At 40.3% G+C, this 27,522-nt stretch overlaps 1 protein-coding gene across 4 annotated transcripts in view; it reads left to right on the top strand.

Annotated features, from left to right (window-relative positions):
- Positions 1–3,868: 3,868 nt before the first annotated feature.
- The window catches only part of LOC116035700 (nuclear receptor coactivator 3-like), a 33,120-nt gene continuing 9,466 nt past the window's right edge, over positions 3,869–27,522 (top strand). For all 4 annotated transcript variants that reach the window (XM_036002138.1, XM_036002139.1, XM_036002140.1 and 1 more), the window contains exons 1-8: positions 3,869–4,013; positions 22,022–22,089; positions 24,172–24,276; positions 24,534–24,694; positions 25,947–26,047; positions 26,287–26,461; positions 26,646–26,837; positions 27,165–27,251. In XM_036002138.1, coding sequence (XP_035858031.1) covers positions 24,191–24,276; positions 24,534–24,694; positions 25,947–26,047; positions 26,287–26,461; positions 26,646–26,837; positions 27,165–27,251 — 802 coding nt within the window. In that variant the 5' untranslated portion in view covers positions 3,869–4,013; positions 22,022–22,089; positions 24,172–24,190. The remainder of the gene's footprint in view (positions 4,014–22,021; positions 22,090–24,171; positions 24,277–24,533; positions 24,695–25,946; positions 26,048–26,286; positions 26,462–26,645; positions 26,838–27,164; positions 27,252–27,522) is intronic.

Genomic DNA, 27,522 nt, shown 5'->3' on the forward strand with positions numbered 1-27,522 from the left:
CGAGGGTAAATAAAGTATCGTTCTTCTCTAAATATAAATCTGAGAAGTGCTTATCAAAGTATCCTGTAAGCATATTAGCCACTGATCTGTTTCATATTTCTAAAAGCATTAAGATGATCCACAATATATTGGGTCAATGTGTTTTAGAGGTAAAACAAATTATCGCTTATCTGTAGGTAAAATATTATATGTACGAATATATGAAGAATCTGCCTGCACTGTTCAGTTTCCTATGGCCTCTCCTTCTACAGGAAGAAAGACAGGAGCGACCTCTTGTGGGAAAACTTTATATACTTATATAATATATAGTTCAGTACACACTAGCCCAGATATTCTCAAACATATTCATGAACCACCAAATACGTAAATAAGTTAATTAAGGCGCCCATTCGACAACTTTTGTCACCAAGTGTATCTTAATCATATGTGCCTTGTTTAAGCTGCGAACTCATTGAGAGCAATGAAAAAGTTAAATTCCTTGTATGTGTATACATATTTGGCCAATAAATCTGATTCTAATTCTGATTATTTAGAAGAATGCCATATGTAAGCACAATGTCAACAAGACATGAGAATATATTAAAACTAGATCTTGCAACAGGATCTGTCAGGGAGAGTTCCTGTCTAAATCCAGCCTTGCTTTGGGCATCACTGCTAGGGTTTACCAACAGTCTGTCCTTTCCTTTATAGTATCAGTGCAGGCCAGAAAGAGATTGCTTACACAGTGACACATGACAGCTTAATAAGGATGGTGCATTGATGTTAAGGCATTTAACGTTACATTCTGTTTGGCATTAAGATAAACTGAGAAAAAAAAATGGAACTGGTTGGAAATGGCCTTGGAAAGAGTCAGTGTGGGTTTTCAGCAAGTAAGGATACCAAGTACAATGTCTTAATGTTAGAAAAAAGTTAAGCTAGACTTATTTGGTTTACTATTATTATTATTATTATTACTTAAATACATGAACATAATGCATAAATGTATGTAAAGTTAAGTTACTTGAGATGAAATAAACTAGTAATAAATTTGCGTGTCCTGCAATGAATTGTCACATCTCTCACCAGTTAACTCTAACATTTCCATAACTGACTTGTAATAACCTTAATTAGCTAACGTTAGTGAGTTAGCTTAAGATAATGTTAACTAATTAGCCATGAGCTTCTGCCCAAAACAAACTAAACGGGGATATCTCAGCTAAGGATGTGTGAAAACAAACACTTCGCCGGTCTATTTACCAGATGATTTAACAATAAAACGTTATTACTCTGGTTACTCCGCACATAAAAATGTAGCTATAGCTAGGTTGTATATTATCTGTCACCTTTGTCAGTCTCCACTGTAAATTACCGTTTGGAGATCAGTCGGCAGACAATGACCCGTGAGCTTCTCAAGTGGCCGACTAGTAACGAGCCCTGCAGTCCCCAAGATGGCGCGCTAGCTAGACTTCACTGCTCTGGTCAGTGCTTGAATAGCCTTGGATTGCATGTTATATTCAAGGCCTTGAATATAACATGCAAATGTGGTTTTAGGAAAGTTCTATCATCTTTTTTTGTTTTGTATGACTAAGTGCACACGCTCTAAATCGGGTCACTTGATGAGCTTTATTGTGATTCATCAGTAGGCTAGGCCTATCATTATTTACGTATTTTTCACGAAAAGCCTTGACATTTATCTGAACTGCCATTGAAAAGGGAATTAAGTTAACCTGCAGAAAGTTATGTAACGCTAACTTGTGGTTTTTGAGGTAATGTTAATGTTGCCATTTAAGGAGAAGTGAAGTGAGAAGTGTCAAATGTCACAATCAATCAAACTATTGATATGACATGGATCAGCTACCGACAAGAGAAAAGAAATACTTACAGATCTAACTGTATTTTCACTGTGTTTTAGTGACTTGATCTGATTAGTCTTTTGGTTAAATAGAGGAATTATATCAAAGATTTTCCTATTAATTACTGCTTTCCAGCACTTTATGGAGAAAAAAAAAATCAAATCCCCCTATAGCAACTAAAAAGACAAGCAATGTGTTTTACTGAACTTTAAACTTGTAAACTTTTTTTACACTAACACTATTATTAGCCTGCATGTAAGCCTACACATTGTTAACCTGGATTTTATATTTTAAACTCTTCATTGTCATCTTGTTTAGTTATCACTTGTGTTATAGCTGATAATGGATATGCAAGATGTTTTCTGTGCATAGTGTTGAGGAGTTGCGGAATGGGAGTTGGGTTGGAGCAAAGAAAGGCATGCTGTTAGCTGTTTGCAGGTAAACTAATCTGAATACATTAATGATTATGGGGCTATCTCCTGTCCTTTCAAAGTAGAGAAGCTGAGAAGGGACGGGGGATGGGATAAAGTGGCTCATGCTCATTGAGGGGGGAGGTCATTTTGACATGTATGGGGGAAGGGGCACAAACAGAGGGCCACTGGGCCCCTCTTTGGGTCTCCATGGAATGTAGGTTCTCACTCAGGCAAACATGCAAATAGAATATAAAAAACTATATATTGTTGTGTGTAGTATATAAAACTACACACAACAAAAATGCACATTTTATTTTTTACTTTTGGTGATTTCATCATGTTATGAGCCATTAAAAGCAGTAAACATTAGCAAACAGTCCACCTAGATCTGGATTGATCTATATGTATGTATGCATTGCATCAATACTGTGAATGATGTATGGATGACTCGATCCTTCTTTACTAGTTGGGTAACACTTCAGCCAGTAACAATAGCTTTGTCTGAGTACATTTTGTGAATTGGTAGCACAACATAGAATGCTGTGACTTTGGTAATGAACCTTCTCCTCAGCTAAGCTTTAACCAAATAAACTGTGTGAACGTTTCCATCCTGCATGCACACCCTTTAATTTTTTTCACCTCAAAGTTTTTAAGCTGATTGCAGAATTATGTTTCGACAGGATAGAGCAAGTAGGGAGTAAGGAGCTCATTAACACAGCCTCTTATCTGCTTAACTCCCCCCACCCTGTTGCCCTCCCTCCATCTTTGGCCCTTACTCCCTCCTTAGTAGTACAATTTCAGAACTATTGTTGTACTAGTGTTGTACTGCTACTCTGTTTTTCCATCATCTGTGGCTACTCAGGGGCCATGGTGGCTCCCCACTCACTCCAATTAATATAACTGACACTGAACCTAGCGTCTGTGGGGTATCGGGCTGCACATGTTCAGAATCAGAATACTTTATTGATCCCCTAAGGGAAATGATTTAGTTGCAGTTCTCACAGTCACATTCAAGGTTAAAATAAGAGTATGAAAAGATCATAAAGTTGGCATGTATTGTTGTGAGTGGCAATCACTTTATAATTTACATAATTGCAAGGTTCTAAAAGGCCAAATGTGATGCAGCGAGTTTTCTGATTGCAAATTAATAGTTTGCAATTATATTTATTCCTGCTGTATTCAAGCCACATGCCATACATACTATGTATTTGTAAAGTCCAAGAGAAACAATATTGGAAAAATGTCCAGCTTTTTTTTTTTCCTGTTCTGCTTCATTAGAAAACATGTGTACATGTTTTCCTTAAATGAATTCCAAATGCCTGCTTGTACTCTATTTACTATTTAAAAATAATTTTAAATTCTTTACATTTTGTAAAAAAAAAAAGGTTTTGTAATTGTATGTAAAGTGAATAACATAACGATGTAATACTCTACGGGTATACGTCATTTGCATAAAGCTGCTTTTCTGCCAGCCTATAAATAAGTTTTTTTTTAAATCTCTCCTCTAATAATATCAGTGACTGCTGCTCATATAGCCTGTGGGTATTGGTGTACGTTGTAGTTCGTTTGCAGAACGTGTCAGATTGTTTGATGCGGCTTGCAAAAGAAAGCAACTGCATTACCCAGAAGTCCTGTCGGGTTGCTACAAGCTGGGTCCCTCCGCTCTGGGAGTGTTTCGCATTTAAACAAACACGGTCCTGCCGAAGATGGCGGAGAGTTTGTAGAGGCGTAAAAGAAACTGCTCTATTCAATAAAAGCGTCGAAGCCGGTGAGTTTTCTGCAATTAGTTTATGAATCGAGTATACCCAAGTTTTGAACACTGACGGTTGTGTGTGTTATAACGTGCACATTTGTCACAGAAAGACAGTTGGTGTTGCTCCGCTTCCGAGCAGGCTGTGGTTTTTAAGCTACCGTGATACAACGAACCACCTTACCACTGTCTATTTGTTATGGAATGCCTGTTGTGATATTATTGACTCCTAAACTGTCAATACGATGGTAATTTACGTTAAGCCCGGCTTGTTAATGTGCCATTTGTATCGGTTGCGGTGTTTGTTGGTGTTTTCATTATACGTTAGCTACAAAGTTTACGAGATACAGGCTCTCTGATTCGCTAACGGTAGCTGTTAATACTCCACACTGCTTATGACTAAACTCGTTTGTGTTTCAAAACCTTTGTAGAGCCACTAGGCTGTGTTAGTTGTCCACAACACAGCGAAATAGCTTTGGGCACACTAACGTTATATTGTTTTTATCAGACGTCTGACTTGCTCAGTTTCAGTTTAAACAGGGCTGTGTGCACAGCTAACGTTAGTTTACGTTACACCGCAGTAGTTGTCTTGGGTAACAAAGTGAAAATAAAATTGTCTATTGCTCGTTTGTTACGGTTGTCTAGCCTCCACCATGAATGTATTGGAGGGTAAACACATTTAAACACGGTGTATTGTACAAACATTTGGTTTGTGGAATTGTTATCTTACCTTTTAATTTGACACACACAAAATGCAACATCATCTAAACAAATGGCAACAAACTAATTTAGTCGTCATATAAAAGGAGAGACGCAGTTTTTGACGCTTTACAGAAAATAAGTCTTATTTTCTTGGTTAATGATACATTTCTGATGTTAACTAGCCTCCACGTAATTAATCACCTTGTTTTTTCACTGTCCTCTGCTCTGCTGACAAACCAAACTTGAACTCACTAACTCAGTGTGGCTGCTCTGGAGAATCCACAGCATCTGTTATATATTTGCATGGCTGTAGTGAGATTACGTATCCGTGATTGTAATAGTTGGTATAATGGCCCATCACAATATGATACATGTTGGTTTTCACTGCTGATAAATCATATTTATGTGCATGCACAGAGGGAGGGAGAGAGAGATTGCAGGGGAGGATGATCTCTCACAGGGTTCAGGTAGAGTCCAGGTTTGCTTTCTCTGTGCTCCACAAGGTGTATGCTGAGCACAGTTTGTGAGGTGGTAAGAGGACATTCTTGAAGAGTGTGCTCATGTGTAAGCAGACAATGAGGAGGTAGGTAGACAATCCACTAAAACAGTTGAGGTCTAGGTTTGCTGTCGCTCTCTTCGCCTGGGGCCATCCCTGCCAATACTTGCAGGTATTACAGCTCAATGCTTATTTCCATGTGAGAGTTTCTGAAATAATGTAGGCGTTTTTGTCATAATACTACATGGTCTAGCTACTAGGATGCCGCTTAATGATGAATGTTCCTGCTTATATGATTTCATGCAGGCCACTCATTAAATGTAGCTGGGAATAAACAAGCGGGAATGGTGCCATCAGATGAGCTAACTTGTCTTTATTTTGAGTCTGATGGAATGCCATTACTCAAGTCCATGTATGTGGTATTTTTCTAAGTGTTAGAATGACCACTGTGGGAACCTGTCCAATGAACTGCTTCTGCTCATATTCTTGGCAAATGGAGCCCTCTGTCCCCCATTCTCTGTCCCTTTTATCTACCATTTTCTTTCTCCCTCACACAGGGTGTCAGGCTGCGTTAACAATGAATCAATCTTTGGGGGGATTCTTTGACTGCAGATGGGGTAAAGAAGTGACTGGGATGCATGGCTTTCACTCTTTGTCTGCCGGCCCCTGTGCTCTCAATAATTCATTAACTTATCACTTTTTCTCATGGGACTGGGAGAAGTCTCTCTCTCTCTCGTGGCAGATTCTGTGGTTACATCAGATTGCCTGATTGATAATTGAATGGGCATACATTTAGTGGCTTTAGTGATTTTAGTTATTACTCATAGAGGGTAATCTGATGTTGAATATTTTAGCACCCTTTCAACAATACAAAAAAAATGTAAAAATGTGTTTTTTGTGAGCTGGTTACCAAACAGACTTAGTGAACTAATAAATCTGGGGATCAGCTATGTCAGATAATACATCTGTGTAGAAGTACACTACATTTTGGCTGTTCAAATGTATTCAGTGACATCCAAAGCTCCCTGGTAAGGTTGGGGATGTTTGAATTTGATTGATTCCAGTTCTCCTTTGAGCACTATCTCCAGCCCACTGTATTGTAAACAACACCATACATACAGTATGTGAATATATGTTAAAACTGCATTTCTGAAGTCAGTACGCTGAATTAGAATCATGTTTCTCAATGACGTTCTTATAAAGTTCTTTTTGGATTTGTGTTCAAAATGTAAAGGTAGCCTATACTATGCAGGTTTCTTCTAAAAAACAGTGTATAGACTCTCTATAGGCTTGCCGCGGTAGTCAGTGTTTCCGGTGTTACATGGTGGTTGGGCATACCGGCGCACAAGGCCCCCTTTAGTGTCCGTATGATACAAAGCGGCGGTGTTTGACGACCTGGGATGAAACGTCACTGTGGGTTTTTTTTATGTGCTTCAGTGTTTCCTCTGCTCCTCTGCTGTGTGCAGAGTGCTGCTCTGTGCTGTCGGTGTGTCAGTTTGACCAATGGCAATGCACCTTCACGCAGGGTTGTGCGGAGGTGTGGGTGTGTTTATTTGTGCTTTGGAATGTAACCGCTGTGAAACAATCAGAAAATAACATTTTATTTCTCTGATTCGCTGCTTTGCTCTCGCTAACTCTGCTCTCTCTTTTTGGCTTGTTGAGCTAGGGAGGAGGGTGGCAATGCTGTGTGTTTACCAACACAAGTTACATAATACCTTCTTTAAGGTTTTTAAATAATTAAAAAACTTTAGGACTTTGTTTTTTGCTGCATGATCTCCCTTTTTAAAGGGCTTGGGTAAATATTTCTGCTATGTGGTTGCATTCAATTCTAAATACTGGCTGTTATCATAAAAAATAGAGCTTGCCACGTTTTGATAACTGTCTCTAATCTGGCTTTGTCAAGCTGCGTTTTTTTGCATCACTGATGTCTGAATAGAAAGCATTCTTTTAGTGTTTCGTCAATCTGTCTGCCTAAGAGAGGCCGAAAGACTGAGTTATAGATTTGTTTGGAGTAACTGCCAATCGGTAATGTGGTATGTGTTCAATTTAAGATTACTAGCTGTGTTTGTGAGCAGTGGCTTGGAGAGGACTCTTGATGACACGGGGAGCTGAAAGGAAAGCCCAATTGTTTCCCCTAATTGAAATATGACTCCATGGTCTTAGTTCCTTTTGTCAGGCAGCAGTACAGGTAGTGTAGGGTTAGTTAAGAAAAATACCAGAGTTGCTGCCTCTGACGGCTTACTTGCAACTAGTACTTGTTATTCAGGGAGAGAGTACATAATTACATTTTCCAGTAATAATTTTTCTTTAATGGCAAGTTAGAGTATTCAACATTTAGCCTAGCTTTGTTCGGTACCGTTTAGACTTGACGCTGACTTGTTATCAGAGGCTATTTTACAACCAAGGTTTAAGAAAGTTTCCTATGGTCCCATTTCTGTACATTTCATATTTTATTTATTATTACTGTATATTTGTTTTTATTATATATGTTAAAAGTCTGGATAATATATGTTGTTTGTATATGTTGTTTGTATACCTGGAGTGGTAACAAAAATAATTTCCCTCTGGGATTATTAAAGTATTTCTGATTCTGATTCTGAGTCAGTTTAAGCTGTGTAAAACATACGTTTTGTCTCCACATCTCAAGATCACTCATGCAGTGACCGTGATCTGTCTTTGTGTTCGCTAAAGTGGTGTGGTAGTACTCAACAGGTAGGTCTTCCCACCATTGTAGAGCTAAATATAGAAAACGCTGCTCAACAAGACAGTTGTGTTTCCACTGCTGAAATATTTACAGCTACTCAACCCTGACAAGTGAAAGTGAGAATATGAGATGGGAGCTGCTGAAACCAGATTGTTCTACACTAGTCAGAGGAAGCCAGCCCACCGAGTCCAAAGTCAAGCGGTGCAGTTTGCACTCTGACTCTATTTGAAGTCACATCTCATTCATCCCCTCTGTCCCCTCTTCTGGGGTAATACCCAAGTGTTAGGCTAGCTGAGCCATATGTGAGCCATGCACACTTCTAAAAGCCAAACGGGCAGCCTGAAGCAATCATTGCACCCAATTCTAGTTTATAACCAGCAAGGATTTGGAACAGTTCACTCTCTGTAGTCCTCGTTGATTGGACGAAGGCAAAAGTTTATTAGGGAAGGGGGTGCCAAGAGCTTTGTCCCCCCCCCCCACCCCCTCCCCTCCTTGCCCTTCCTCTTTAACTTCAACTCCCCCTTTAACTTTCGCTCCCCCAGCTGAAGAATGCTCGTAAAACGTGTTCACCTGAACAAGCCAGTGGGAGGGTAGCTCCCTGGCCTAGTTTTGTTACCATTGTAAAAAGTTAGCAAGACCTTGTTTGTGTTTTGTTTAGGGCCCCCTTTTATAAAAAAAAATGCTTTGGGGGAGAGACAGCAAGGGTGAAAAAAAGTTTGGTTTGTGAGCTAACTGCTACCAGATGCTCTCTCTGTCTGTTATTCTGTATAAAGAGAAGGAGAAAGAGAGGCTGGTGAAGAGGGGGAGAGAAAAGAAACATTGTCATTTCTATATGAACTTGCTACATGGACACTCTCCATCTTCTCCCTGTCTACAATTTTCTCATCCCATGTATACTCTACCTAAAATGCACAAAAGTTGAAAAAGGTGTGTTAGCACAGTCAAAATAGTTATTTTGCAACCAAAACAACTAGGGGCTTTGGCCAATTTTGACCACTGCAAAGTGCACAGGTTCTCTGTCCCAAATGTTCACAGACCTCAGCTTTACTGCCCTTAATACTCCTCACCTATGAAAATGAAATGAACAGTGTCAAATGGTTTGCGTTGTTTACATGTGTTCCTCTCTGTACATTTTCAGTATGAATGGTTTGATGTTGGACTTATGTGGCAGTGGGGTGTGGTTTCTGGGTCTGTCTGGATTGAGAGGCAGCTGTGGCTGGCACTGCACTGCAGTTGCAAGAGGATATGTACACGTATGTGACCATGCAAGAAGCGACTGTTATGGGCACTGTGTGCCTCCTATCTTATAGTTTACCTGCAATTCAAAAGCTCCTTTTTCATTAAAAGAAATTACCACAAACTGCAGTTAGTGTGCAGACATTTGCTCACAGCACTGTGCTAGACAGCATGTTGATTTTCCACAAGTGTGATTTCTACTTTATTGCGGCCTTGAGTTCAAAGAAAAGTCAAGTTGTGAATGACAGAGTTCCACACCATCGTTAAAGGCTCCAGACTTACTACAGCATGTCAACACTGGAAAGGCATGTGTCAGATAATTTATTACTATCCATTTTTTCTACAACACTCATTCCTTAATTGGACTGATTTTTTTCTGTCCTTCCTGGATAAGGTGAAAAATGTTCCTTTCACCATTACTGCTCTTCACTCTGCCTGGTGACGTCACTCCTGTGTATGTGGCTTGTCGTTAAAGTTTAACATTAGTCCGATCCAGTATTTTGTATGGAGGTGGCTCTACTTTTGGCAAGGGATCACTGTGTTTCCATTCGGCTTGTGCTGCTCATATGTGCTCATCTGATTGCTACTGCCATACTGAAAAAAGTGATTTTATATGACTGTGGTGTGACTAAAATAGGAGAAGTAAAGGTCCCTGTTCAATTAGCACCACTATCTGTACTACTCTGATACTACCCTGTTCCATGTGGCCACCCTTGGAAATTGGATCAAAGCTAAACATTATTAAATTCATGTTTCAAATTGCAAGTAGATTTACAGTGTTGCGTATCGATGTCTAGTTGTTAGTACTATTTGGGTAGTATAGCCTACATACAGTATTACTTGCTTCACAGATAAGCAGGATGTAGCTCCCATGCAAATGTCTTACTAAAGCCTGTACACAATCAGTGGTAAAACGTCCATCATAAACTTCAGACATGAGCTGTAAGATACAGGATACTGTATTTTTCTTGTCCTGCAGATGTGATTGCAAATTTAGTGTTATGAAGGCTGCACAATTAGTTCTGTAACAGCAGTCAACAATAAGGGTTGCCCGATGGCCCGGGGCAAGTAAAACGCCACGTTGGGCAAGTGGGTTTAAGTCTGCTCCACTGAACTCAAGCGCTCTCTCTCCTCTGAGTGTGAGCAACTGGAACAGTGACAGGATGACCTTACGAAGTCATAACAACCAAATAAACAACAGCGCAAGTAACGTTACAGCATTTTCTCCTCAGGCAGAGTGACAAACAGGGACGAATGCCTCGGCGGCTGATTTCCGTAAAATATGACACTATATCCTTAAATGTGATGCTTTTGAGAAACGATTATTTGAAAATAAAGCAAACTGTTGCTAAAAAGGACCAACACACTTAGGTAATGTTACTGTTGACAACCTTTTCCAGCTGTTTCAGCATAACTGTGACCACGCTCAGGACCCATAACACCTACAATATTTTTCATCACTGTTGCCGACCTGCAGTGTAGCTGCTAGTACTAGAGCTATAGTAGAAATGAGAGAACCTAAATTGTATGCGGTCAAACAAATAAATTACATATATAAACCACTGTCTCTCTGGTAGGTTATTAATTGCAATTAGATTGGATAGGTTCTTTCAATTAATAGCATCCACTTTCAGTATGAACTTTAACTCATCTATGACACCATTCATGATGTGTTTATACATTGTAAATGTAAGATTAAATATAACAATTTACTTAAACTAACTAACTAACTAACTAACTAACTAAAAAAAATGTATAGGGGCCAGTAAAAATTGACTTCGGCAAGTAGAATTTTTTTTTCCCTTGCCCAACTGGGCACTATACTATGCTCGGTACAGTATTGATGCTTTGTGTTTAGTACATATTAGGGTTCAATTTAACAGCTTTAACTGTAAACAGTAAAGTGAATACAGCGTGTCACGTGAATACATCTCCTGCAGTGGGGAGTGAGGCAGACAGACCGCAAGGAGATTCGGCAATACTGCTGTAAAGAAGATCTGTGTTACGCTGGCTTTGCTTTTTTTACACTGAGCCAAACAACGGTGGCATTATGCTAGAGCTGTAACAATTCCAAATTTTGCTATACATTTGTCTCAGAAATATTTTTTATATATATATAAAATGTGTGTTTGTATATATGTGTGTGTGTGTGTGTATATATATATATGTATGTATGTATGTATGTATGTATGTATGTGTGTATATATATATATATATATATATATATATATATATATATATATATATATATGTGTGTATATATATATGTATGTAAATATATGTGTGTGTGTATGTATGTATATATATGTATATATATATATATATATATGTATATATATGTGTGTGTGTATGTATATATATATATGTATATATATGTGTGTGTGTGTATATATATATATATATATATATATATATATATATATATATATATATATATATATATATATGTATATATATGTGTGTGTGTATGTATATATATATGTATGTATGTATGTATATGTGTGTGTATATATATATGTGTGTATATGTGATTGGCTTGACTAGAGTTTGGTTTTTCCAGATCGCAAGCCAACGGAGAGTGCCTAGACCCCCCTGGCTGCAAATTACATTTGCTGCCGCTAGGGTGCGTCTAGATTTCTAGGCTAGTGTAATGGTGCTTTGGTAAAAGAAATTACGTTTGAAAGCCGACTTGACTTGCAACTGCGGGTGGGGCGTCCTCTGGTAGGAATCCATAGTATAGCTACTAGGGTTGGGTACCGAAACGCGGTGCCAATAGGCAGTGTTGTATAAAGTAGTAGAAAGCAATACTTGAGTACAAGTATCGTACTAGAAAAAGACTTTGGTAGAAGTGAAAGTTACCTTTTAGAATATTACTTAAGTAAAAGTCTTAAAGTATCTGATATATACTGTACTTAAGTATCAAAAGTAATTTTCTGATATTTAATGTACTTAAGTATTTGAAGTAAAAGTAAAAAGTTTTATAAAAGCAAGCGGTTAGAACTTTTATTGTGAACTCTATTGTGGCTTTCTAATAGTAAAGCATAAAGCATATTCAGGGTTCCCATATCTTCTTAATCATCCGGTAGGAAGAATCTTTCATTTCAATGTACAGAAACTTTTTTTGCAAATACGGCCACGGGTGTATGACGTTATCTTCACCACTACCCTGTTCACCGAGTTTACCACTATCGTCGGGGTGGTCGTCTACGATAACGGGAGGTCCTCCAGTAGGTGCTCGTGCTTCCATGGCGGTTTCAGTTGTGCGTCCTCCTCCTCCTTTAGCAACAAACAAGCGCTGAAATAGAGCGTGCGGCGTGCGGAGCGTGCGTAATGCAATCTAGGAGCAGTGATTCGCCAAGCCTCCCTTATTGCAATCGCACACATTTCTTCTAATTTTATTTTTTTAGTAACGAGTAACGAAGATGCTTAGTGGAAATATAACGGAGTAAAAGTATACATTTTATCTAGGAAATGTAGTGGAGTAAAAGTGAAAGTTGACATAAATTTAAATAGCGAAGTAAAGTACAGATACGTGAAATTTCTACTTAAGTACAGTAACAAAGTATTTGTAATCCGTTACATTACAACACTGCCAATAGGGCACCGGTTCCGATGTACACTGTAGTAACGAGACCGAATAAGAACGAAAATTCCGGTGCCTGACTTTTTTTTTTTTCAGAAGCATCGCTGCACGGGATGCTATGTTACTGTTAGCTAGTAGCTGGATTAAACACAATGGTTACAATGCTGACAGTTTACGTTAAGTGGTGTAAAGTGTGACTGTAGTTCCCTGTAGAGGATTCCAACACCGGGATGTAACAGTCTGCAGCTACCGTTGTCGGAAAAACAACACAGACGGTGCGTTCACTTGAAACTCGCCAGCCTCGTGGTGCATTTTAAGTTATTGTAAAATACCCTTTTCCCATCTGGTGCTTGTTTTTGTCGTTTACCAGCAATTTACTGGGGAAATAAGTCATTCTGAGTTATTGTTAGGACATTATTAATCAATCATTTAATTTTGACCATATGGCCTTAGCCATAAACAAGCCGTTTTCTCCATATTAAGTAAATAAGTTAAGATTAAGTTAAGATAAGTAAATTCCGCTCTCTTGCCCCCTCCCCTCTAAGCCCTCAACAGTGACAGACATTAAATTTGGAACTGAAAAGAAAAGTAAAAAAAACTCAACTGTGACACTGAAAAAAAGAGTGTCATGAAGAAAAAAATAAGAAGATCACACATCAGAATGCTAAAAATATAAAAATTCAATAAAACATTTTTTAACTTCATAATTTTTCTTAATGCCAACCTCTCCCACCCCTCTTTAGCCGCAACCACAAATAGACTAATTCTGTGGAAAACACTAGACGTGTACAACAGCATCGTGCGTGTGTGCGTGTAGTCCCGCCCTGCCGGCTGTGCCTTTCTCACAGACGTCAATTTGGCACTCTTACTACATCTGCTGCCGGCTTAACGTCGGAACAACTCTGTCCCCCCATTCCGTGTCCGTACCTTTTTATACAGAATTGCGAGGCAGAATAATGGCGCAACATTCCCTCCTTGAACAGGCTGTATATATAAAGGGCTACAGTGTGAGGGATTAGCAGTGCAAGTTTAGTCACTCAGCAGATGGGAACAGAGTGCAGTGTCACAAAGACAAAAACAAAGTGTGTGTGGGGGTGTGTGTGGGTGTGTGTGTGTGTCCAGTTAGACTGAGCAACTCTGATTTGATTCCTCTGTTCTTTTTCACCCATTTGCCTTCGCTGTCTGTCTTTCAGCACCTGTATCCAGCCTGTCCTCATAAGTCATTTTAACACATTTAATAGTGTTTACCTGCAACTGAACGGCATGTGGTGGATGATGGAACATGAAGAAGGAAAACCAAAGAGTAGAGCACTACACCTTATCAAATGCACAAGAATAACGTTTATGTTCTTTATGATCTTTTTTTGTAATCGATAATTCTGTGGGGCTTTAAAGCACTGGAATTGAAACAACACCAACTAAAATGGTAATGATGGTTAGATAAATTGTGTCGTTTTGTTTTTTTATTTTGCCATGGTTAGCTGTTTGTCACCCTGGGAGATAAAAGAAAGTGAGTTTTTATAGTTTTCATGGCTGCAAAGATTAAAAACCCTAGTTCTGCTCCTGCTCTTTGTTACCCCTTGTACCTCATTTTTGGAATCTTTTTCACCTAGGCTCTGTCAACACATGAAACGGGCCAGTTAAAAGAAAGGAAAAGGAGTAGTAAAGGAAAAAATGGGAGTTGGGAGGGGAAGCAGTTGTGAAACTGGCGTCAGACCATCTTTGAGTGGAATTCTTTGCAGGGGTCGGAGTTCAGGCGCTGCAGTGTGGCGCTGTGATTGGCTGAGGAAAGGTGAAATGAAAACCACAGTAAACTTTTGACCCCGGCGCAGGAGCTCTACTGGAACGCCCAGCCCCAGTTCTGGCGTGGTGGAACAGAGCCTGCTCTCTTCCTGTGTTTACTCCACCAATCCAACAGGGACGGTGGGGAGGGGGGAGGGTGCGGTGGGGAGAGGGGTGGGAGCACAGAGAGGGAGGAGAGAAAGACGAGAGCAAGAGGGAGGGAGGGAGGAAGGGAAGAGAGAAAATCGTCAGAGCTGCGGCCTGAAAATGAGTGGCACAGTTGAAACGTGTACATAAACACACACACTGCTTATGAAAAGCAAAGTTAAAACCAAGCACAGTCTTTTCTTTTCTTTTTTATATCAACGTGAGGTCATTTAGAAAATATTGCCAAAAGTAATTAACAATGGTTGACTTATCTTCACACTGAATTATCTGAGGCTACATGAGATTTCTCTTCTCACTGAATCTCCATTAGTTGCTAGTGAAGATGTGTGTGTTATCAGAATAGACAGCATGGCGGTTGATCAGGCCCTGGTGCTCTGGCTCTCCAGATAAAAGGTGGTTTAGTCATTGATTAATGAACTAATTTCCATAATATTAGCCTTGTGTGAACACAGCCGCCTGCATTTTGTTTGGTCAGTGTAGTCTCCTCTGGACGATGCCGTGTCCTCACTCTTATCATCTTGCTATATACACCAACATGTCACGCTTATTAGAAAATGAAGGGGTTGTTAAAGATGTAGCTGGTTGGACCTGTGCCCATGTGCGCCCTTTCCTGGTTCTTTCTATTCTTTGTCCATATTAATGATGGATAGTTGTAGGAGATGCATGTGTGACACACACACACACACACACACACACACACACACACACACAGTAGAATATGCCATCTCTTTGTTTCCACCTTCATTTATTTTCCCTGTTTTTTTTACACAGTGCAGTTTGTGTAAGAAAAATGGGGAGATGCACACACAGTCTGATTGAGATCTGTGTGTGTTGTGTGTCCTGGGAACGGGTGGGGGATATTTTTTTCTATGGGAAAAAGCAATCCTATTGAAGCAGTTTCCCTGTACATTGAACTATCTTCTCTCTATCACTACATTAATTAATTGGCATCATGTATACTACGAGTTTAAGGCAAAAGCCACTAGGGCTGTTGGAACGAATACCGAAAGTCGAATATAATTCGAATAGTAAAAAAATCAATACTATTTGAATGCTGAAATTACTATTCGAATGTGACTTTTTTTTATAAATGTGTTTATATAAATAATGTCACATTTTATAAACAATAAGTTAGCGGGAGTAAGAAACACAAGGCATTGTGAGGTCTAAGCTAACGTTAGCTACGTACCGAGTAACGTTAGTTAGTACAACATCACAGCTGCAGCTGGAAATCGGAAGAAGGATGGGAAATAGTTTTAACATGACTTTAAAATCGACATCCACGAGCCAAAGTGCTTATGTTAATGTTAGTTAGCTCATTCTTGTTTCCTAACTGCGTCGTGAGTTATAGTAACGTTAGCTTAGCTGGGTGCTTCATGGAGACAGCTAACGTTTATGTTAGCTGCCCTACAGCTGTCATAGTTAGCTTCGACTTCATATATTACCTTCTAATAGCTGTATTCTCAGTAACGTAACAATCTGCAAGAAACAGGTTGCTTATAAATCACTAAAATAGTAGGTTAGTAACAGCACCGTTTGGCTTAGTTATTAATGCTGTTAGCGTCGTAGCTAACACTATTGTTACTTAGCTAGTTTATGACAAATCATTTTGGCTGTGCTTTCTAACATGATGTCATTGTGCTAATTGAGCACCGTTAGCCTTTACAACAGAGCCGCTTCACTACACTTGTTAGATAATGTTTCATTACAGAGTTCTCTGTTGATTTGTGTTTGTAGCTGCCCGTTATTCACTTAACTAACATTTAGACCATACCCCGTTTACCGCTGTGCATGTAAATGCACTGACTACCATGGTTTTGAAAGGTGTACTTTATTCCACTGTGAACTGCTCCTTGATTTTGGGCAAACAGAAATTAAACAAATTTGTGTTTGTTTTATTTTTGGCAGTGTCAGTTCGCAACTCGAACATGGTTTGAATGGATCATAAAGGTATGCAGAGGAAAGAAGAGACATCATTTTTTTTGTTCTACCGCCCAGACACACTACAGACAAACGCAGAGACGAAGCCTGTGTTTTCATTCTGGTTTTTAAGCCATACTGGAATTTCACAGCTGCCTCTGCACCTAAATGGAGGCTTTCTATGAACAATTTACAGCTTCACTTTTTTTAAATCTACACTTGTACGCACATGCTTGACATATGTCCTCCTCATCCCCATCCCTGAATCTCATTGTGTGGCGGCACGCTCCATCTTTCCATTAAACCCTCTGGCTCCAGTTCAGTCCCAATAGCCCATGTTTCATTAAAATCTTGTGTAATGTTGGCAGGAAAATGGTTAATAAGCAACCTTTACCAACAAGGGTGCATTTGTGCAAAATGTTTGCTTCCGGACGTTATCTTCACTCAAAATTAAGGGGGAATCCCCAAGATGTCTAGATAATGGATAGCTCCTAAACAAAGTGAAATATTGTTCTAAATTATATGAAGCAAGAGCAGAATTGTCATTCAATGGTTCCCTTTTTCTGCCATCTGCATCTCGCAAGGATGCCTTGAGTATTGTACTTTTGGTACCAGCAGACCTCTCACATATCTCACCATTAAGGGGCTCACTGAAGTAAAGACATAAAGAAAGACAATTTGTTAATGATACTTTGCTAAACCTCTCCCCTGAACATTGATTGTACAATCATAGCGTATTGTATGCCTCTCTGAAAGCGCAAAGGTGCAAGGAACATATTTAACAGTGAGTTTGCCTACTCTAAATTAAGCTGCTTATGTCAGCATGCAAAGCTTACTAGCTTGTGATTGTTTAATTTCTCATTACAGTTGTGTTTAGTTCCCTTTCTGTGTCATGGCCTTAGAGCTGGGTCGTGGCAGGTTGATACCTACAGTACTAACCTACTTCCAAAGCCAAACGGGAGCATAACATTAGAGTGCCCCTTACATATTACACAATATGCCACATCGTCATAAATCAAAACTTTGAAAGGCCACGCCCCTCACACGATGAGTCCGATTGACTTGACATTTTTCACACAAGTCCAGCTCATTGTTCTCTACAAAAAAGCCTCTTGGACCATAAACTTCCACCATGATGGATTTTTGCTAATTTGCATAATGTGAAAAACAGTAATAAATAAATGTAGACTTTTGTAAATTTTGATTCTATCGACACCAAAATTGGTCTACAGCATCGCGGGACTGAGATACACATTTCTACTACAAATGAGCAAGATTGGTGAAAAAACATGGCCGTCATCAATCAAGGAACTTTGTAAATGGTGGTGCTTAGCAGGAAAGTGGGCATAACTCAAGTTCTTCTTGTGCAATCCTTCTTAAACTCAATGGAGACATCTGGCAGTAAGACCTGAATGTACGTACCCATTTTCCGTTAAATTCCAATAAAGGGGGGGCCAAATGGCGGGACTTATTGAAATGCGGCATCCGTTGTAGTGATGAAACGGGTGTGTGCTTGGTCTCACCCCTTTTACTACAGAATTAAACCAGCTGGGGGCGCCTGGGTAGCTCACCTGGTTGAGCACGCCCCCATGTACAAAGGCTTAGTCCTTACCGCAGCGGATCGATTCCAACCTGCAGCATGTCATTCCCCTTCTCTCTCCCTTTCCTGTCCTAAGCTGTCCTGTCAATAAAGGCTTAAAAATGTATCTTTAAAAACAAAAAAAACAAAAAAAAAAAAGCTGAAGTTTGCTCAGCTCTGTGAAGACTGAAACCCGTTCAATGCTTCTTGTGCCTTTTACTTTGGCAATTGGGCTTCTTCTTTCTGTTGGCCGAGAAAGGGTTTGAACTCAGAATGGCTCAGCCTGCTATACATCAAACCAGTTATAAAGGCAGAGAGCTAAACTGTAGCTCAAACAGTCCGGTTAGCTTGAGGGGTCTAGATCTCCAATCTTTGCTTTTTCTTCATACATTCAAGCTTCAAATCAGAACTATGTGACGGAAATGAGACCTTTCACACTTACGTCCACATACAGTAATAAACCAAAACATTTTTATTTGTATTTATTTCTTTTGTTTTCATTGTTATTTAATTTTATTCATGACTGAAGTCCACGCGGGACCAGTTTGCTAAACTAAAGGCTCGACAATTGGATTCAGCAAATCATGGCTTCAAAATTACCAAAGATTTGGTCTTGAACTAAACCATTGAGCCTGGGGTTTGTGTGAGCTCCAGTTGCACTTAACCCAGGAGCTGGTTGTATGCTCAGCAGGAGGTGAAGAAGTTCAGGAAGTCAGTCTTTTTGTTTCTTTTTTTTGCTCTTGATGTCCCAAACTCTAGTGGACACCTTTTGTTGCTTTATTACTCTGTGTGTGTGTGTGTCACTCAGCAGATGGGAACAGAGTGCAGTGTCACAAAGACAAAAACTGTGTGTGTGTGTGTGTGTGTGTGTTACTACATTCGTGGGGTCCAAAAACCGGGGAATACAGTATACTTGTGGGGTCCCGACAGCTTTGTGGGGGCAAAATGCTGGACCCCACAAGTTTAAAGGGCTGTTTGAGGGTTAAGACTTGGTTTTAGGATTAGGGTTAGAATTAGGTTATGGTTAGGGTGAGGGTAAGGGTTAAGGTTAGGCATTTAGTTGTGATGGTTAAGGTAAGGGGCTAGGTAATGCATTATGTCAATGATGGGTCCCCACAAAGATAGTGAAACAAACGTGTGTGTGTGTGTTTTTTTGTCAGTGTTTTTCCTCACCTTTTAATTATTGGTCTGTGTAACCACTCTCTTTTTGGTATATTTATAATATATATAATGGCCTTTAGGTGTGGTTTTGGGGGTCCGTAATTGCGTGTGTATGTGTGCTTGTCTGATCTTTGTTTTGGGTGATTATTGTCGGCCCTGCCACTCATTGTCTCAGGGAGCTCGGATTGCAGCCTTTATTTCAGGCTGAGCAGGAATGTCCTCCTTACTATTCTGGTCCTGACTGACTGACACTGCTGCCATTCTGGCCTCTAGCCAAAACGCCTGTGTATCGAAATAATGTACTTTTATAATACTAACTAAAATCCTTTAATACTACAAAAAATGCAGCGTCATAAGTACCAAGATTCTTTCAAAGTTGTTAGATCGTTGTACTGTTCCGACTACACAACTTGCTGTCTTGTAATCAGGAGTCTTGAAGTCGCTGTTGCCAGTCAGTCACGCTACAATGTTCATGTCTGGTTTCCAAACAATGCGAGAAGTGACACAGGATATGACGTAATACCATGCGAGAGACAGTTTGGATGTCTGCCAGAAACAAACTCCCAAGTTTTTGGTTCACTGATTTGCAGCGATAAAAAGAAATGAATGGTAAGGGGGTGTCTTCGTTGACGCAAGTGTTCACAAAATAGCCTGCCGTATTGTACAGACTTAAGATAACATCTTTGTTTGGTACAGATCCTCGCAAACATCACACCAGGATCAATATATTCTTCAATGAAAATGAGAATAATGATGCAAAAATCATTCCCTCTAATATCGTGAATCATATCGCAATTGCAGTATCAATCAAAACAAATAAATATTTTCCTCATATCATGCAGCCCGACTTCAGCAACCACCTTCACTTTAATCAGCAGGTAGCAAGCAAGACACAGGAACCTGGCTTGGGTCTTGAGTAGTTGTAGCATTTATTCACCAACAAATAGCCTAAACTGTACACACACTGCACTGCTACGTTTACAGCTATAACTTTACTTACACTAACAATCTCTCTCTCTCTCTCTCTCTCTCTCTCTCTCTCTCTCTCTCTCTCTCTCTCTCTCTCTCTCTCTCTCTCTCTCTCTCTCTCTCTTTCGACCACACACTTGCTAAAAGATTTAATGCTAATGGAGTTAAAGCTAATGGAGTTCACCATTTGTATAACACATTTTAGTTTAAAACACATGTCAAAAATACATTTAAAATATTCCCAGATACTTACGCCTGGCGGGGAGTCAACTTTAGCCCGACAGGCCGCCAGGATTGCTATCCACTAGTGGAAACCCTGTATTCAAAAGCAGATATTTCTATTTTAAAGTTGTCAATGACATGCTTTCTGTTTTATAAACAATACAAGTAGCAAACGGGTTTAGTTTAGGAACTGCTTCAATGTCAAATACCCAGTTTTGCTACCAGTATAGATTAAATGGATTCCCAGCACTATTTATGTCAGTGCACTGTGTCCCCTCTCTTCTCCCCTCCCTGTTCTTCCGCCTCCTCCCCCTCTTTATTCTACTCAGTCTGCCTTGACTCCTCCTCTTGCTGCGGTCCATAACAGTGCTTCTCCTGGTTTGAATTACGTTTCACTACCAGAAGTTACTCGTGCATGTGTGATGTGTGTGCGTGTGTTTGTACCTGTTCCATTAAACAAGGACAGAAAGCACAGGGCTTAACAAAGTTTAACAATAATAGGGGACATGAATGAGAGTTGAGGATACAACACAACTAAAACTAAAAGATGTTAAAACATATTCACACGTTGCTTTCTTCCTCTAGTTTCTGTGAATTGTTGATTTGTTGTTTCGGTGTTTGTAAAGTTGACTCAGAATTATTAAACTGTTTTGACAGTTGAAATAAAGGGACACTTTTCTCTATTTCTCTGTGTTAAATTATTCAGATGCAGCGTTAGCTCAGTAGCAGCCCTGCCTTTAGGACTGATGTGATCAATGGTCTGTGGTGGAGGATCTCACACACACACACACACACACACACTGTACTGTACTGAAGGTTATAAAAGCTTTTAACAGAACGGTTGCTAGCACATGTATCATTTCTGACAAATTCTTCTCAAAAGTTATATAGGAATTGTATATAAAAGAAATGGTAGAAAAGAAAGGTGACGTAGCATCTTGGTTATCATGAATAATGACGTAGCAACAAATAAAAACTACCAGCTTAGTTATGTGCACATTGAGGAAAGGTTTTTGACCAACTAGTTTAAATTTAGTATTAGCAATCATCTGATAATTTTGCATGATTTTTCTGACCTTTGTTCGTATGGTTTAATTTCCACACTTGTCTTGTTGTCTTAATGCTGAGTTTGCTACGTTTTGGAAAGCCTCTGATGGCCAGTAGCGATCCTACAAGGTGGGAGTAGGAACCAGGACGACACGGGTCCAGCCTGACAAACAGAATATGTAAATAGGGTTGATTAGTGGCCAAATTTCCAGGAAAGGGAAGTGATGACGCAGTGGAATGGGCTGAGGGGAGGATGCAAACAGGATGCTATCTGCTATGGCTTCCTGTGCAATTTTAGAAAAATTTTTTCCCATGAATTTCTGTGAAAGCAAAACATATAAAGAGCTCATGCTATTTTCATAGGGAGCATTGCCACTATGAAGTCATGTTGAGACGTCTAGACATTCAGAGGATGCCGCAGTTTATGACCTTTTTGTTTTTCTCTTTCTGTTTTCAGGAGATGTTAAGACATTGAAACAACACTAGACCCTGAATGGAGCTTGACTGGGGCTTGTACTGGTCAAGGTGAGCATGTGGTGTATGTAGAAAAACACACACACACACACACACACACACACCCCAGTTGGACAATCTGTTAAGGATTCAGACCATTTTATGTTTAGATATAAGATGTTGTATTTCTCACATTGGCAGGTGCTTTTTGTTTACTTGATGATCTGTGCAACATAGCTCATCTTGTCCCTAAACAAGTTCCAACATTCTCAAAAAATGAAGCAGATTTAGGTCTGTGGCATACTGCCAGGCCTGTTGAAACTCATCAGTGGTTTTGGTGGGCTGCTGCTCACAATCTCTCACTCTGCTGTAGAAGTATTGTGTATTTCGGTTGTCAGTTTTCAGATTTCAGTCATGTCAAAACTTTTAGGAAAGTCAAAATGTCAACATTAGTGAACTTGTGTTACATACTATTATGAACATAGAAATCACTGTAAATTGTGTCATGCAGTTTAAATCCCATGAGAACATTGTTGTTTTGGTGAAGTTTTATTTAACAAAGAGACTCACAAGCTCAGAAGTTTTCAACATGGTGTCCCCATGACCAAATTAGAAACTGTGCTACGCCGCGATGCATTCCCTGTTCTCAGAGAGGCCCCCAGCAGCCCCCAGCTCTGTTGTTTGTCCGTTTCAGGATATGAGGCTGACTGAGGGCTGATGTCATCTTTCTCCACTGCTGCAGAGGTGAGCCTTAGGACAGAAACCAGGAAGGAAGGAAGAGCGAGAGAAGGGAAGGCAGTGAGAGTCACAGCCGGAGCAGGACAGGCAGATTTGGAGAGGGGTGGTGAAAGGTAGACAGACAAGAAGCATGCAATGCAGATTTACGGCGCAGAGTGCGTGTCTGAGGCTTGGTGCTCCAGTAGGAGTAGGAGTAGTGGTGGTGGGGGACTGGGCTGCATGTCCTAGCCTGCAGTTGCGAAGCAGGAGTTGCATAATGGCTCCCATCCGTTCTATACTTTTCCACTCTGGAATGAGCTCACTCTGTGTTTGTGCACATACACATATGCAGACACAGAGTCGAGGATAGAGTAGTAGAACAATCTGGTTGCGCAGCCACACGCTACGGCTTTGTGTGTGTTTTCTGGGTGGGAATAGGAAAGAGCAGTGACCTTAGGGGCTGGCTACAGAGGTTTCCTCTAACGTGAACTCTTAGGGGGTCAGACACAGGGCAATGTCAGACCAAGAAAACAAGGGCAGAGTCCACAGCCCTGCTACACCCATGGTGGGGGGAAAGAAGGGAGGAGTTGTCTGAGGATGGCATGGGGGAAAACAGCAGTTAAAACCTATTGAAAGAAAGAGGATGTAGCCTAGTATGGAGAATGCAGAGTAAAGAGAATGCGGAAGGATTATTCTTACTAGTCCCTAAAATGCACTGTGGAGCCTTGGCTGGATTGTTTCTGGGCTCGAGAGGCAGGCTGGTGAATATGTGCCTTGCTGGGACAGTAGATACTAGCACCGATCTCTCTTACAGTGCTGCGACATGCCTGAACATGCATGTGTTCTGGAAACCGTTTGTATACGCAGTGTGTATGTGTGTTGCCGCTGCTAGCAGAGTGGTATCATTCTAGCGGGCAGCCTGGCTGAACGCAGGATGACCCATCTCCCCCGGGGCTCCATATCACTACATCATCATCAGTCGCTCCTCGCAGTGGAACAGATGAGATTTCACTCCCATCAAGCACTAAGCAGGAACCAAGGCTGCTTTACTAAATGGATAGTCTACCCTCATAAATCTGTAGGAATCTACAACCCACTTTATCCTTTGGAAGCTACTTCATTTATAACATAAATAGCTTGAGGATTTTGTTGATTTCTTTTCTGCATAACTAAACACTATGCTTTAAAGGTTTGCCTGAATTTGGCGTAATTTCTGAGTGAACTTTGCAAAGAAACGACAGCTGATGGCACTTTCCAATCAGCACTTATCCTTTGATTAGATTGTACCACACACATATGAGCATATAAAACCCCACACTCGGTTTATTCCCTCTGATTATGTTGCACCGCCTGTGTGTGTGTGTGTGTGTGTGTGTGTGTGTGTGTGTGTGTGTGTACATGTATATGTATGTATGATGTGCAATTATATGCTTTCAGGGGCTGATATGCGCTGAAGATGAGTGGCGTAGGAGACAACTTGTTGGAGCCGCTGTGCTCCGACCGCAAACGTAAACTGTCCACCTGTGACACACCAGGTTTGGGGTGAGTGCTGTAACTTCCTATAAGTGTCAATCACATATTAATCCAGTTTGTCGTTGTCTGCTGCTGTTTTTGGTGTGAATGTCAGCAAGTGCACAACGTCGCTTCCTTCCCCCTGGCCTCCTGCAAACAAGATTGTGTCTGCTGCTTGCAAAATATCTGAAGCATCTGAGCCAAAGCCGTATGGCCTGTATATGGACGGGGCATAGGGAGGTGGGGTTGTCATGACAACATGTCTAATCCCCTTGGTGCCCCGGCAGGTGTGACAAGCGTCGGAGGGAACAGGAAAGCAAGTACATCGAGGAGCTAGCTGAGCTCATCTCTGCCAACCTCTCCAACATTGACAGCTTCAACGTCAAGCCTGACAAATGTGCCATCCTCAAGGAGACCGTGAGACAGATCAGACAAATCAAAGAGCAAGGTACCACCACTGTGAAAAGTAAACCCATACATTCCTGGTCTTGATGAACAAAGCCACATATCATTATTATTATTATTATTACTAATATTATTGTTGTTCTTGTTATTATAAATAGAATATTTTTTTGTTTTTTTCTGTATTTGTTATGGGGAGTAAACAGTGAATTAAGTTAGACTGAATCTTGTCAAGTACCCTACTGCAGGACAGATGATGCCAGTGATGAAGTGGTGTGTTTGGTTCATGGCCAGGCTGCTTCAGCCTGACAGCCAGTTTGGCTGTTTGTATTGCTGGGGGGAAAACGAACACCAGTAATTGAGACCAATACTTGGTGGTCATGGCTCAAGGCTGTCAGTGACAGTGTGTATTTGTTAGTGCCAAACCGTGCTTCTCTCTGGGAGACAAATGATACTGGTGACTCAGAAATCAGACCTTAGGCCACTTTCCAATCATTTTGCAGATTTTACATGATTGGATACGCAAAAGAGGATATTTTCTTCCACCTGTTTAAGCTTGGCTGAGATTAGATCTGGGAGGTTAAATGGGTAAGGAAAAGAGAAGGCAATCATATTGGAATCTACCCAGAGGGTCACAGCTGACTACTGCTGGCCCTGGTGTTATGCAGCCAGGTTGCCATAGTTACAGGATGGGAATGATTGATTTGTTTTTTTTCTCTTTTCTGTCTGTTGTCCATTTAAACACCTTTTCCCTCCCCCTGTTTACACATCTTTGCTCTTTGCAATCGCTTTCTCTGGTGTCTCCTTTTTATGTCAATTACTTCTGCTCATAAGGCTAGTTTGGTTAGAAATTTAATTAAACCCAGTGTCATTCTATTTGTCATTTTGCTTATTGGCTCAGACACATGCTGCTTTTAAAAATAGAAAGGCATGCTAATTATTCATCTGTGACTCATGCTGCCACCTGCTGGCCAGAAATAACTATTTCATTGTATTAAGGAAGCAGCTCCCACAGCTAACTGGACATCATAGAATGGTTGCTGTGAAATTCAGACAGTATGATCAGGAAAAATATCTATTATACTGTAGCCGAAATAACATGCAGGTCGTGTGTACTTCTCAAATTAAGGTCACTGGCATCAAATGTTGCCTTCTGAACAACAGCTATTCTAGTTTGAGTTACACTATGGAAATGATTTGCAATATGTAAAGTACCAAATAAAAAGATCCAGAGGCATAGATAGCTGTGACAATTCTCACACTTCATCAGTAGTGCAATGTGCTTTATTTGTCCTCAGGTAAGAGGTCATGCAGCGATGACGATGTCCAGAAGGCGGATGTGTCTTCCACTGGTCAAGGGGTCATTGACAAGGACCATCTGGGACCGCTGCTCCTACAGGTCAGCTTTGGGAAAATCACTAGGGGGCAAAATAACAACACTAATTAGCTGCCGTTCCATATGCTGGACCAGTACTTTGCTGTCACTGCTCACTTAAAGTCGATAAAAATGTCTCAGCTGGTTTATAGAGGGGCAAAAATAGTAACCAAACAAGGTATATATATATATAAAAAATGTAATTTTCATTGATAAGTCTCCCTCCATTTAACTCTTCATTTTTGTGACCCTGCTGTTCTCAGGCCTTGGATGGCTTTCTGTTTGTGGTTAACCGAGAGGGCAGCATTGTATTTGTGTCGGACAACGTGACGCAGTACCTGCAGTACAAGCAGGAGGAGCTAATCAACACCAGTGTCTACAACATAATCCATGACGATGACAGGGAGGAGTTTCACAAGAACCTACCTAAGTCTAATGGTGAGACATGGGTTTATACATGTATGGGTGCAAACACATTCAAGATCACACAAACGTAAATGTACGCTCAAACACAGTCACTCTTACTCAAACACGTTTGTAACTGATTGAACATCTGAATGCTCTTGGACACACACATAGAGTCATGGTCATCTGTTCACCGGTTGCCTATTTCTCTTCTTAGCACTAAATGGGGCATCGTGGGGTGGAGAGGCACCCCGGCAGAAGAGCCACACCTTCAACTGCCGCATGCTGGTGAACTTTGTTCACGGTCAGAGTCACGGGTTGTCAGAAGAGAGGCCTGGGGGCCATCGCTATGAGACCATGCAGTGTTTTGCCCTCACTCAGCCCCGGGCCATGATGGAGGAGGGAGAAGGTAAGTCATTGTTTGCTTTGAATATATATTTTTTTAATTTTCAGATTAAAGCAATGGGAAAATACAACAGTTAAATATGTGACAACAGTAAACATTTACACTTATTCATGCAGAGGATATGATTTAACTAGCAGCCACAAAGTAGGATTCGTTTACCCAGCGACTTTCTTGGCTTACACGTAGTGTGTAGCTATGCCTTCTATCGTATTTATTGGTCAATCTGCTTAAATTTTGCAAATAATACTATAGCCACAAGATTTTGAATGTCCAGTTTCTCCTCCGGTGATGTCAAATGAGGACTTAACATTGCGCTGTCTCTTTATTAAGATTTGCAGTCATGTATGATCTGTGTGGCACGACGCATCATTGCAGTAGAGAGGACTGAGAGGTTTAGCACACGCCATGAACTGTCTGGTAAGTTACCACTGTGTTATTTCTGATATTATATACAATGTAGTATATACTAATGCAAGTTCTTTCCCCAAGTGTATTAATTGTATACACATGTGACATGACCTTTTGGAAATGTTTTTGTTAGGCACACCAGTTTACAAAGGCCTTAGTCAAACTAAGTTAGGTTATACATGCTGTGTTGGATGGCATTGTGTGATGCGGTGTACTTTTTTTTAGATGCCCCACTTATACTCATTACTTGTACTGATATGACAATGACCTTTCAAACCAT

Source organism: Sander lucioperca, chromosome 6, assembly GCF_008315115.2.
Source record: "Sander lucioperca isolate FBNREF2018 chromosome 6, SLUC_FBN_1.2, whole genome shotgun sequence".
Taxonomy (NCBI): Eukaryota; Metazoa; Chordata; class Actinopteri; order Perciformes; family Percidae; genus Sander; species Sander lucioperca.